We start from the raw sequence: 13629 nt of genomic DNA, 5'->3' as shown, positions 1-13629 counted from the left end.
CAGAGCAGCGGAAAGAAGTCGATTCCTCTTCCAGCATCCATTCATGCGCCGACAGGCGGGGACTTCCTGACGGTAAACGAGCCTCGCCGCCTGATCGCCAAGAAAACGGTCTGACTAACGTAAAAAACCAAAACATCAATTGTTTCTCTCCGCACTTTAAACTCTGAGGAGACGCAGAAAAGTCCAAAACTAGAAAACAGGTCGGGCGATCGATTGAGAAGCAGATTTAATATTTTTTTTTTTTTTTTTTTTACACCGATTAACAGAAAAATAAGCTTTAAGAACGTTAAGTTTCTTGACAAGTAAAAGTGCCACAATGTTAAAATATTCCATTGCAGGTAACATCCTGCATTCAAAAGCTTAAATGCATAAAAGTACACACGGGATTAATAGTTAAATGTACTTTACTTGTCTAAAGTAAAAGTAAAAATGTCCCCTTTTATAATGTTATATGACAATATTGATGGATGCTGACACGTAAATCTGTTTTCAGTTGTTGGAAGTTGTTTTTTTTCATAATATTGGATCATTTCACAGTTTTTGTTTCAATTAAACCACGTGCACATTTTCTGAAACATGACAACAGTACGCCGTTCTTTGTTTTTTTAAGACTTTGGGAACCACATGTTTCATCTTCAACTTATTTTATCTTAGAGGCTCGTTTTTGTATTTATGTAAACTCTCAAGCTGTTGCCCGGCAACGGCGTTATCGCGATTGAACCGCTGAGCTCAACCGCGAACACGACGTCCCGCGTCGTAACCACGAGAATTTCGTATAATGTTGCCGAATTACGATATCAGCTTTACTAATTTAAACAGTTTAATCAAGTAAAAGATGAATATGGAAAAACAGCCAAACGTAACGGAGATTAGATATTTTATTATTCAGTGGTTTTGATAAAATGTCAGATTTCCTGCGTCTCCAGATGCAGTGTGATGTACTTCATAACATCCAGTTTCCAGTCAATCGAACGGGGAACGCGATGATGAGAAGGAGTTTATCTCTAGTCTAGATCCGGAGGAGACAACTCCAGACCCGGAGGCGTCTTTTGTCTTCGCGGTATCGATTACATGTCCGTGTGATTTACCGTCTTCTCGGCGGACGCTCGAAGGACGTCGTGGCGGGAAAAAGCTCGGGTGTGAAAACCGGCCCGTTCCCGGCTCCCCGCGTCGGTCCTGAGATCACAGACATTAACGCAGCTAAACATAAAAGTAAAAATAAAACAGCACATTTCCTCCAGATGAGGTCTGTTGAAACGCCATCGTAACGCACCACGTCATGTTTACGGGGGAATTTTGGAGGCTTCACCGTCAGACCAGGATGTTGTTGTTTTTTTCCTTGAACACTCATCATGTTTTGACAAGTAAAGACGAACCGGTTCTTCCAGTTGCAGACGAGCAAGTCCACAGGTAGAATTACAGGTGTACGTCTGCAGGAATGCGTATAGTGCAAAGTCATCTCGCCTCGCCGACCGGGAAAAACAATAACTGGATGAACAGGCTGATTTTTAATCGATCGGGGCGACGCAGATAAACGGTGAGCTCATTTTCCAGACAAGCGCTCGCAGGTTATTTAAGGGACAAACGTGTCATCAGTTTCATTCGAAATAAACTTTATTCACAGAATTTGTTTTTATGAAAAGACAAAAACTGAACTGAAATAAAAGCAAAGTGAAGCCTTTCAACAAGACGTGTAGCAACATACACGAGGAATTTTTGTTTTGTTTTTATGTTAAAAATTTGCCATTTCTTTACATTTTTGAGCAACTTTAACCTTCACGATTATGTATTTGTTTATTTTATAGTCTAAATATTTTCCATTTTTCCATTTAAAGTCCAATTAGTTACGTGAACTGTATTTAAGTTGGGAAATGAAGGTCAGAAATTCAACCCCGAAAACTGGACTGTTTTTTTATGACTGGCTCAAGTCATAAATCTTATAAATAAATCCATCAACTGCCTCCAAACTCCAGAACAGGTACTTCTTTTATTTTCTGTTTTGTTGTTGCTATCAGTCGTCTGAAAACTGCGGTTCAACGTCACGTAAAGTCTGAATCACAAAACACATCCCACCACCAATAAGTAGTGCGCAGGAGGCCGTTAAAATGAGGTATTATTGACAGGCGTGTGTTTTGCGACACCTGCGGCTATTAGATTAGTCGTGCTTGCAGTCGTGTGAAATAAAAGACATTAATGCTTCAGCACAATGGCAGCAGAAAAAAACAACAGAACACATCCTCAGCTGTCCACAATACACGCCAACAGGAGCTTTAAACGTTTTCATATGACTCATTTTATTTTGAAATGTTCCCCAGCAGCTCGTCTGGTCATGTGATCACGTTGTCGTGGGGCGGGAGGGGGGAAACAGGTTCCTTCTGTAAACTCTTCAATGTTTTCCATTTCAAATTCAGTTTCTTCACTCTGTTTTTTGTTTTTTTCACTCTAAACTTTGATCTGTTTGTTTCTGTCTGGAGGTCCAGAGTTTATTTCTTTAATCTGTTTCGTCTTTATTCATTTATTTCCTGTATAAATCTGTTATTTGGTGAATTTCCGCTCTTTGCGTTTCTAATTTCTGTTTGATATCTTATTTCGAACACATTTCGGTCCGAACACGCTGCAGCTCGTATCACCAACTGGCTCCCGGAGAGACTTCTGTTTGTATGTTACAGGAATTGTGGCGTGTTTTTGAAACCTGTTGAAAATGATTGAAGCTCCAGTGGAAAGAAGAAATTCTTGTGAAAAGTGTGTCCTTTTTTTTGTGTGTGTGTGTTTCGTCTTTTTGTTGGTTTCTGTCGGGTATTTGACTTTTTTTTATTTTCCTGTTATTGTCGGCTTTCTGCTTCTTATTTTGGCCCTGAAGACTCCCGACGATCATCTGCCTCCGTTTCTGCACAGTCAGCTGTTTCGTTGCTGTTAAACAAAATATGTATATGTTTATTTGGGTTCCAAGGATGGACTGGTCCGATTTTGGTGGTCAGAGGTCAAAGATCAAGGTCATTGTGACCTTCATTGGACCCATTCGCATTAACGTGATATCTCAGGAACATCTTGAAGGAATTTCCTCAAAATTGGCACAAAAACATTCACTTGGCTCCGAAGATGGAATGGTTCGATTTTGGTGGATAATCTCTTGGTCAGAGGTCAAAGTTCAAGGTCACAGTGACCTCACGTCCCTGTCATGTGACCGTCCCATTCCCAGTTTTTTTGATAATAAAAAAAGGTTTCACACGATGTGCTGTATATCAACCTTCGGGCCAAGTTTAAAAAGGAGTGGCAACCAAAGAAACAGGTTCATCGGAGGGAAAAAATGCTTTCAGGTCAGAGAGAAACAAATGGTTTCCGCAAACCAGGAATCTCAAACCTCCACGAGACAACAATAAGATGTCTCTTTGGGTAATTATTGGTATTTAAACAGAACCTGTGACCTGATTTCAGGGCGAACGAGTGGCGTCGAGGACAAATCCCAGCGGGGAGTCAAACGCTCGTCAGTTTGATTGACAGCTGAAACATCTGAACTCGGCTGCAGCGACACAAACTCTTCAGTCTGATGGATTGATTGTTTTTTAATATGAGCACGATACAAAACCATAAATACACAAAGAGAAACAGACGCTGCAGGGACGAGACCTCCGAACATTTACGTCCGTCATTATTCAACGGGATCAGACGGGCGCGGCGGTGGCGTGAGTCCAACGAGTTCCTGACAGGAAGTCAAACAGAAACCACCGACGACAGACATGTTTAATGCTGAAGAAAAAAAAAAAGTCTTAGATTCGTTGAGAAAACTTGGTGAATTCTTTGTGAATTACAACGAGGACGAGGTGGTGCGTTCAGGAGCGTTAATCATCAGGACAAAACAGCCGTAACGCTTTCTGTTCTGCCGTTTTACGACACATTTCATCCCGTTACACAAAATCTGCGACGAAAACCAACAAAACCATGAACCGCAAACACACGTCTCTACAGACGGACGGAGGTACACTTTGTGCTGAGGGGAGGGGGAGGAGCGGAGGGGCGGTGGGAGGAGGTGGGGGGGCGTCGTCCATACGACTCAGTACGGCTGGCCCCGCCGCTCCTGCCTGCGGTCGCCCCTGGAAACAACAAACACAGCGACGAGATCATCAGCATCCAGCAGCGTGACCAACAGTGCCGTGTGAGGTCAGAGTTTTAACAGTTAATGTTTACAATAAAAAGTTACGGGAAATATTTTTGACAGATTCTCACGTTTTATTACAGAAGCAGTCAAAAATAAATCCTGTAAACATGTCCTTGTTTGTGATTGGTTATCGAGCATCAATGACCAGTAAAAGTATTATATAACAGTAAAAAGTTGTCCCTTGTGCGAAGCGAAATAAACAGGAAGTAGAATGTTGCCATGGTTACAGCAACATGAACCTGTATTTTTTCTTTCACATTTAGTAAAAATCAAATATACGCTGAATTATTAATGAACGGTTTCTTTTTGTTGTGCGTCGTTGTGACGTTTCATCGCTTCACCAACCGTCTTGCGTGCACCCCGACACCACCGGCCGGTTCTCACCTGGCGTCCATCTTGCCAGCGCCGTATCCTCCCCGCTCGCCTCCTCTGGCGCCTCTGAAGCCGCCGTGCTCAAACCCGCCTCTACGTTCTCCTCCGAAACCTCCTGCAAGAAAATGAGAGTTAATTGTTCACACACCAAAAAAAATAGTCCAGCAGAGAGATTCTGGTCCTTCAGACAGATTCTGGTCCTTCAGGCTGATTCTGGTCCTTCAGGCTAATTCTGGTCCTTCAGGCTAATTCTGGACCTTCAGGCTGATTCTGGTCCTTCAGGCTGATTCTGGACCTTCAGGCTGATTCTGGACCTTCAGGCTGATTCTGGTCCTTCGGGCTGAGCTGCAGCAGCTCTGCAGACGTGAACCCGTTTTCCTTCTCCATGTGAATCATGACTCACTTCCAGACAATGATTATTATTTGCAGCGAGAAGTGAAAGGACTCGTTGGACACACGTTATCAGTGAATTTCTTTAATATCGTGTGTGTTCACTGAAACAGCTCAGTGTCAATGTGCTGTTGTTCATTCAGTAACAGGAAACTTCATTTGAAATCATTAAAAACAGCAGACTCGGCGTTGCAGTGCAGCTTGAAGTGTTTTTCAGAGCAAATACTATTCGTGAACATGAAGATCATCGATTGTTATGTCAGTGTGCAACGGGCCGATCGAGGTAGATGACGGTCGGGCGGGTGGCTTGTTGCAACGTAATCAGCAGGAATTATCACGCGTCGCTATGACTACATTTCATTCAACAGAGCTGATCTGAAAAAAACCATCTGATTAAAGCAGCGGCGCCAAAACATTCATTCGGAGCACCTTAAAAAAACAATTATTCTTCATCTTTTAAAACCGAGCAGAGTCGTAGTGAAAAGGTTGCTGTACTTCAAAATAAAATACAAAAACATCACATTTTAAATCAGTCTTCCTGGATCATCACATGGGCAGCTGGCTTCTGGACAGGAGTCCCGGTGACGGAGAAGGTGGCATTTTATCACATTATTATTATGACGGGGTTAATAACAGTTCACACTGCAGAAGAGACACAATTACTCGACTCAAAGCTGCTAAAATTTCAAATAACTTTGTTCACGTGTGTAAAAGGTCTCAAGAAACTAAAATATTAAATATTTTGGGGAGCCACATATATTTGTTGAGGCAGTAGGAAGTCCCACGTTTGTTCATAGTAAACATGTTTTTTTTTTGTGTGCAAAAAGGTCATAGAGGGGACAGTTGGTGAAGGGGACGAGTACCAAACACTACATTACCCATGAGCGTCGGGGGCCAAAAGTCAAAGGTGTGCAAAAAAATATAATTTATCCTGAAACCAAAACCACCTGAAGCTCCGTGATTAGATGTTTGTAACTGCAATGCTCTCTGGGATTTGTAGTCCGCCTCTCCGTCAGCTCTTCATGTTGATGATTCGTCCAGGAGGATTTCATGAGCCCTGAGTGCTTGAGTTGACCCCGCCTACTTCACTACTCGGCTCCCATTGGTCAATGCAGAGGAAGTCAATGATTAGCCGACGCAGTCTCTCAAGTTCAGCGTTTGTCTCTATAAGAAGAGTCGGAGACTCGAGGCAAGGACGAGGAGGTGGAGGACGGAGAGGAGCGGGGGGCAAGTGGGAGCGCCCCCGCTGGTGGAGGTGGAGTTGGCGTTGGCGTTGGTGTCCGGAGACAACAGCGTCCCCAGCGTCTGCCTCAGGAAGCTCTGGAAGCTGCTCACCCGGGTGTGGACCGTCACCCCCTCGACTCGAGCCGTTGCAAACGTCGAGTTGTTCTCGGGCGCCAACACGACCGCCTGGAACCACGAGTCTTCCTGCTTGCACATCAGCGGGCCACCAGAGTCGCCCTGAACCAACAGACGGGGGAGGGGTTATCGGCCTGGGCGGACTCGTCTGATATTACCATGGTAACAATAAAGCCAGCATAAAGACCGGAAACGGGAGAAACGGCTAGCCTTCACTGACGAAACAAATGCCACTCACTATCTTTTTAAAGCTCGTTTTAGTTCTAAATAAACCAAAACAACATCAGCTAGCTGTTTCCGGTCCGTAACAAATCAATAACAATGCGATCGATCACCTGCTCCAGCGTGAACGATCCCGTACAGAGGTTGTCGCTCATCGATGCGTTCCCGCAGTTCACCACCGAGGTCTGGAACTCCTGCAGGACCTCCTCCTCTGAAAGTGGACAAAGAAGAACGACGTGAAGTCTGAAGCTTAAAACAACCGGCGTCTTTAATGTGAGCAGTGAACCGCGGACCCACCCCCTCCTCGCCCGGCGCTCCAGCCGGCGGCCCAGCACGCCGAGCCTACGGTGAAGGTCCGGCCGGTGTCCAGGCAGATGGGCTGGATGTAGTCGGTCAGCGTGGCCGAGGCTGACAGTCGCAGCACCGCCAGGTTTTCGGGCCCGCCCACGTTGCTCAGGGTGATGTCTGTCACGTTCAGTGTCACCTCGAAGGGGTTGGACCCGTTCTGCTTCAGACGACCCAACACGACCGTCCATTCCGACGGCGTAGGGGAACTGACGGAGAGAAAAGGAACCGAGTGAGGACGGAGCGGTCGAGTCAGGACATCTAAACTTCTTGTCGTTTTTAGAGCAGGAAGTGACCATATTTGGACAAATTGGGGAGGACTATGGGTCAGATTGGCTCGATGTGATTGGGAACCCAAGGACACTAGACCCCGCCCACCTAGCGGAAACCTGACATCCCCACAGGCCTGTCAATCAAACCAGACACGCCCCCAAACACGGCACTCGTCGGCTTCACTTCTCAGACCCGGAGAGTACGAATATTTCTATATACAATCTATTGTTGCCGTTTGGGTCCGTCCAAGCCGTAACCAACCATGCTGTCACCCATTGGTTTGGCCAACCCCTAGCAACCGTCGTGGTATCGAAGTTTAAGGCAACACAAACATTTCTATACAATCTGTGGCTGCCGTTTTGGGTACATCATTAAAAACAACCGCCTCCAGCTGCACCACAACATCGCTGTGGGCGTCTCACCCGGAGAAGCAGGCGGCGTTGCTCATCACGGCGTCCACGGCCACCAGAGTCCCGCCGCACACGTGGCTCCCGTTCTTCTGCAGGCTCGCCATCCACGGCCACTCGCCGGCCGTCGCCACCGAGCTTCCCTCCAAAATACGAGAATTCAAGGGGGCTCGTCCGCAGAACACCGCTGGAGAGAGAAGACGGAGGTAGAGACAGTGATTCTTCTTGATATACTCGGTAGAAAATGTCATTTGGAAAGTTGAAGGTCATAAATCGGTGACGGAGACTCACGTTTTGGCGTGTTGGCTGGAGGCGTGGTGGCCGGAGGGAGGGTGTTGGCTGGAGGCGTGCCGATCGGAGGCGGTGGCAGGCCAGGACAGGTGACGTTGAGGTCGCTGTCAGTCCCGGGGGAGTTGTAGGCCAAGAAGCCCGGCTGGTTGCTTCTGATCTGGCTGTTGATCCAGGTCTGGTACTCCGACACACGGGTGTATACTCCCGGCAACTCCGGCCTCGCGCAACCTATTCCGAAACTCACGATCCCGGACTGAATCCAGCGGCCGTTCTGTTTGCTCACCATCGGACCTCCCGAGTCGCCCTTAAAGACCACAAACATGTCAAGTCGGTGAGTGGAGGGAACGTTCACAGGCACCAACCTCACACAAACAGGTAAAACTGGTCACCTGGCAGGCGTCCTTCCCGCCGGTCCGCAGCACGGCACACACCATGTTACCGGTGATGCTGCCCACTCCGTAGTCACAGTTACACTGTCTGTTTCCCACAACCGGAACCTCCACCTCCATCAGGTCTCCTGGGGGAGGAAGGGGCGCTGTGGGGACACGGAGTCGGTCAACATGTGGACCATTAAAGGTACGGTCCGTAAACTTAAAGGACTGCTCTACTGGCAAACTTCAAAATAAAGTACCGGAATGATGCTACCGCTGTGAAGACAACAGTAAATCCAAGTTACCAAAATCAAAAGGTTCAGAGACTGTTCCTGTTGCGCGTCAACGGTTAGTAGCAACGTGATGTGCATAGAGGAGGAAGAGGCGACAACCTTCGTGAGTACGATTTCTAAGTTTCATCGTTTGAGCGCCATCGGCACCGGAGTCTGTTGTATTTTTATGAGCGCTGAAACTGTCATCAGATTAACATAAAAATATCCCAACAATCTCAAAATAATCGTAGAAAACACTATTTCGTGACTCACTGTCCTCCCCGACGTTGCCCCAGCCGGTGACCCAGCTGTCCACGCCGCTGTGGAAGGTGCTGCTGGCGGCCGCCAGGCAGACGGGCCTGATGAAGTTGGTGAACATCACCGCTCTTTCGAGCCTCAGCAAGCTGATGTCGTTGTTGAATGTACTGGGGTTGTAGTTGGGGTGATTGATGACCTGCACGACCGTCTGAGAATCCTCGTTCATGTTGGAGCCCAGCTGGCGCTGACGACCCAGAAAGGCGACCACGTTGCGGACGCTAATCAGAGGAGACACGCGTTAGTATTAGTTAACACGATCTCACCTCAAATCATACATCGCTATCATAGCTGGTAGCTAGCTAGACAGCTAGCAGCGACTGATCAGCGTCCACGGCATGGTCAGGCTACGCTAAATTCAGGGGGGCGTGGCCTCACCCATTGGGCGGGGCACTTACACCGTGTCTCCGCCCACAGGTCACTACCACTCTGGTTGTAAATGATGCCATCAGAACAAGATGGCAGCTGACATTTCTGACATATTTTAAGATTAAGAAGTTGTTGTTTTTTGGAGCCAGACCCCTAGTGGCCGTCAGCGGTGTTACACTTTCAGACTACCAACATTTTTACGTGCAGTCTAGAAAGGTGACACTTATGAAGTTTCCCCGACCCTCCGATTGGGAGCCTCAGATCGTTCATACACGGCCCCCCGAACGGCGTGTTTTTGTGTTGCGGCTCTGACGTTGTCGCTCACCTTTGGAAGCAGTGCGCGGCGGTCATCACCCACTCGCTGTTGATGAGCGATCCTCCACAGAAGTGAGACTCACCAGAGATGTGCAGACTGACCTGCCAGGGCCAGCTGCCCTCCGGGGCCGCCTCGCCTCCCACGATCCGGGTGTTGGTCGCCGACAGACCGCAGATGTCCTCTAAAGAGAACATCAAACACACGTGAGTCATACTATCCGCTCCCTGGAAACACCTGGAGACATCTGGAGACACCTGGAGACACCAGGAGACACCAGGAGACACCAGGAGACACCAAGAGTCCTCCCAGCATTGCAGAAACAGCGGTAAAACTTTGCACTGTTAGTAATTTCTACTCAAATAAATGATGCTTTTACAAATGTCACAAATCACAGAAGATCAAATTAATATTTAGAGAAACTCGGACTCACCATTAGCCTGCGCCTCCGACTCTGAAAAACAGAAAACAAACATCAAAGTCCTGAAACAACAAACGTTGACTCATATTTACTGTTCACTGTCTGTAATAACCAGTCGGACATTCGAGGGTCTGTGCTCACTGAGTTCACTGTTCCTTCAGGTGATTTATTTATTTTTTCTGATCTAATCTGCTGCTGATGACGAATTTCGGTTCTTCCTCTGTGAATGTTTTGCAAAAAGTTTTGTAATCGCGGTTGTGGTGAGGTGTGGCGCCGTGTTTTGCCATCACGGCGTGACTGCAGCTTTCAAAGCTGCTGGAATTAATCTACATTCAGGAAAATCCCTCAAACAGCCGAACAGAAATCCTTCAACTCTTCTCCTAAAACTTTGAATATTCTTCGCTGAAAACTGCTCGTTGGACCAACACGTTAAATTGAGTTCGATGAACATGATGTATTCATGTTGAATAAACTAAATTCGCATTTGCTGCAGTGACACGATTTTTTTTCGTGTTAAAGGTTTTATAGTAATTTAATAGTTTGAACGCTCTGAAGAAAGTTTGAGCTTTTCTTTCTCTCGATTAAAAATATTAAAAACGGAAAACTTAGTTTGTTTTCTTCGTTAGTTTTTATGAGCAACATATTGTTTGAAATAACTTCCCCCGTATGTGCAGCGCCCTCTGGTTATTTTGACAGTTTATTTCCATGTGAAACAACAAACTAATAACAACAAACAGATCACAGCTCTCAGAATTATTCATTTTATAAGCGATGATTATAAGAAATTAGAAGTTTATCAGTGCTGTTGTTTTATTATTGATGAAAATATCTCCTGAACAATGAACCGAGGTGAATTAAGAAACATTTTCTGTCCCCACCAAAACAACTTCTTACATCTTTCATCCTGAATATAAACCAATAAAATGTTCAATTCAATTCTAAACGGTTTTACATCTTTACATTTTTCTCCGAGAAGTTTTGAAGCATGAAATTCGACGCTGTGATTCGCAGACGGTAGAAAGGATATTTCGCTCGGCTGCACGTGTGGTTTCACACGCATTCAACTCGTTGCGGAAAATAAAAGCTGCACGTGAAACTAAACTGAGTCTAAAACCGTTCGCGAAACGATGCTGCGGAGTTCAGTCTTTGTTTTCATTTCTGTGCAACATTTCAGAGAAATAGTTTACATTTTATTCCCTGGCAGCTGTTCTCACCAAACACAGACATTTAGAGAGTTTACTCCACTTTATTCCTGTATTTTTCCACCTATTTGCATTCATTCCCTTAAAGTCTGCGCCGCACTGCTACAGATACCTAAATGAGTTTGAATTTGAATGCAGGATTTACTGCTGCTGCTGTACTGATCTACCTCACTTGTTTTTTTGCCCTGAAACCTGTCTGATCCAGGTGTTTTCGCCCTGAAATCCTGATCCAGGTGTTTTTGCCCTGACGTCCTGATCCAGGTGTTTTTGCCCTGAAATCCTGATCCAGGTGTTTTTGCCCTGAAATCCTGATCCATGTGTTTTTGCCCTGACTTTTTATTTTATTGTACTCTCTTAATTCCCGAGGGGAAATTATTTCGCTACAGCAGCATCCCGAGGGGGAGCTGCTGCAACAGGCTGCCACGACCGCGGCGCCAACCATCCTGAGGTGCATGTTTTTGGGTGATGGGAGGAAGCCGGAGAACCCGGAGAGAACCCACGCAAGCACAGGGAGAACATGCAAACTCCGCACAGAAAGGCCCAGGACCGGATTTGAACCCGGAACCTTTTTGCTGTGAGGCGATAATGCTAACCACTGCACCACCGTGCCGCCCTAACATCCTGATCCAGGTGCTTTTGCCCTGAAGTCCTGATCCAGGTGTTTTTGCCCTGAAATCCTGATCCAGGTGTTTTTGCCCTGACGTCCTGATCCAGGTGTTTTCGCCCTGAAATCCTGATCCAGGTGTTTTCGCCCTGAAATCCTGATCCAGGTGTTTTCGCCCTGAAATCCTGATCCAGGTGTTTTCGCCCTGACGTCCTGATCCAGGTGTTTTCGCCCTGAAATCCTGATCCAGGTGTTTTCGCCCTGAAATCCTGATCCAGGTGTTTTTGCCCTGAAATCTTGATCCAGGTGTTTTTGCCCTGAAATCCTGATCCAGGTGTTTTTGCCCTGAAATCCTGATCCAGGTGTTTTTGCCCTGAAATCCTGATCCAGGTGTTTTTGCCCTGACGTCCTGATCCAGGTGTGTGCGGTGAGCTCTTACCTCGTGTCAGGAGAATCAATGCAGCAGCCAAACAGAACACTTTGCAGAGAGCCATAACTGTAAATCCATAAAAAAACAGAGGATCAGGACTTGCAGCGGCATAAATAACCTGCGTGGTCCCTCCTCTCTCCCTCTCAAACACAAACACACCTCCGCTCTCTACCTGCGAGGCTACGCCCATCAGGTCACCTGCTTCTCCTCTTATCAACATGTCTGTCTCCTGCAGCACATTTTTCTGTTAACCATAGCTGTCAGGTCGTCAATGATCCTCCTGTCAGGATATGACTCTCATAAATCAGTTACTTTTATAGGATTAAATATTAATTTCAGAGTGAAAAAAAGTAACAGCGTGGATATAAAAGTGTTCATTTATTTAGGTCTAAAAAATTAGGCAGATGAGGAAGCGTCTTAAGCTGCAACACCACCGAGTGTCAACAAAATGTCTCTAGCAGTTATCTCGGTGTTCTTTGCTAAAGTCACTCCTTCTTATTAGTTTTCTGAAAATAATCCCTCATTCATTAGAAAATAAGATTCAAAAAGACCTGTTTTTGGGGGCGTGTCTGTTTTATTGACAGGCCTGTGGTGGTTACAGGTATCGGTAGGCGGGACATAGTATGGTCAAGTTTCCAGTCAGATCCACCGCTGGCTCCTCCCCCAACCCGTCCAAATATGGTCACTTCCTGCTCCGAACCAGCAAAGATGGTGACGGACAGAATCTGAAGTGGAGGCTTCGTAACGTTCACAAACCGACGTGGTGACGTCACTGATGTTTTATTTTTTTTGATAATTTAACTTCTTCCTCTGTTGAAACATCTTGAGTTTATTGGTTCAGACAGTTTGACGTGTTTTTCCAGCCAGTAGAAAATAGGCCGTGAAGTGAGAGCTTTTGCTTCGGTGCAACGTCAGTTCAAGAGGGATGTAAAGCATTAAAATGGAGCGCTCAGGTGATCAACGCCCCCGCAGGCTGAAAACAGGAACAACATCACCTTAAACAAACCCAACAGTCAAAATAAAGGTCAACGAGCAACATTCCCGACCTCCGAACGGGAGTCCGTCAGACGTCTCCGTTTTTACACCTCGCTTGTGTTTTCAGATATTTCACAAGACAGACTGACGCTTATCTTCATTTATTTTTCGGTCAATCAGATCAAACTAGAAACTCTCAAATTTAAAATCTGATTTTTACTCTCGTTGATTGTTTTTTCTTTTTCCTGTAAGCATCAAGGTGCAAATGAAGTTGAGTTAAAGTCGTGTTACGTAAGAGAACAACAGATATTATCAGTGAAATAAATGATTCCTTTTTAAACGTTAGTTTATATTTCTGTATTATTATTATTTATGCAACAATTACTCCAACCATTATTTGTTAGTCGTAACCGTTTTCAAACATTTATCTTTGACCCCGTCTTTAGTTAGCTAAAGAAGCGTTTATCTTTCAGCCCAAATTTAGCTCAGTATTTGAAACGTAAAATATTAAAGAGTTTTGATATCTTTTTTGTTTTGGCCAA

General features: G+C 45.7%; 1 protein-coding gene across 1 annotated transcript; it reads right to left on the bottom strand.

Moving 5' to 3' along the window:
- Positions 1-4987: 4987 nt before the first annotated feature.
- Positions 4988-12178, bottom strand: LOC138207753 (transmembrane protease serine 9-like). Its single transcript, XM_069165232.1, has 10 exons — positions 12122-12178; positions 9889-9909; positions 9468-9639; positions 8732-8994; positions 8205-8350; positions 7816-8119; positions 7540-7711; positions 6797-7053; positions 6613-6710; positions 4988-6379 (listed from the first exon to the last, which is right to left on the bottom strand). The coding sequence occupies exons 1-10, from the start codon at positions 12174-12176 to the stop codon at positions 6083-6085; spliced, it is 1785 nt and encodes a 594-aa protein (XP_069021333.1). The 5' UTR covers positions 12177-12178; the 3' UTR covers positions 4988-6082.
- Between the last annotated feature and the right edge of the window lie 1451 nt (positions 12179-13629).

This window comes from Embiotoca jacksoni, unplaced genomic scaffold (assembly GCF_022577435.1).
Source record: "Embiotoca jacksoni isolate LCO1_2020_lvr unplaced genomic scaffold, fEmbJac1.0.p SCAF_34, whole genome shotgun sequence".
Classification (NCBI taxonomy): Eukaryota; Metazoa; Chordata; class Actinopteri; family Embiotocidae; genus Embiotoca; species Embiotoca jacksoni.
This window is presented reverse-complemented; position numbering and strand designations above follow the sequence as displayed.

Coding starts and splice junctions, on each gene's coding strand:
- LOC138207753 (XM_069165232.1), bottom strand. CDS start 12,176: ATGGCTCTCTGCAAAGTGTTCTGTTTGGCTGCTGCATTGATTCTCCTG. Junction 8,120..8,204: donor GCGGGAAGGACGCCTGCCAG/GTGACCAGTTTT, acceptor GTGGTCTTTAAG/GGCGACTCGGGAGGTCCGAT. Junction 6,711..6,796: donor GAGCGCCGGGCGAGGAGGGG/GTGGGTCCGCGG, acceptor GTCCACTTTCAG/AGGAGGAGGTCCTGCAGGAG.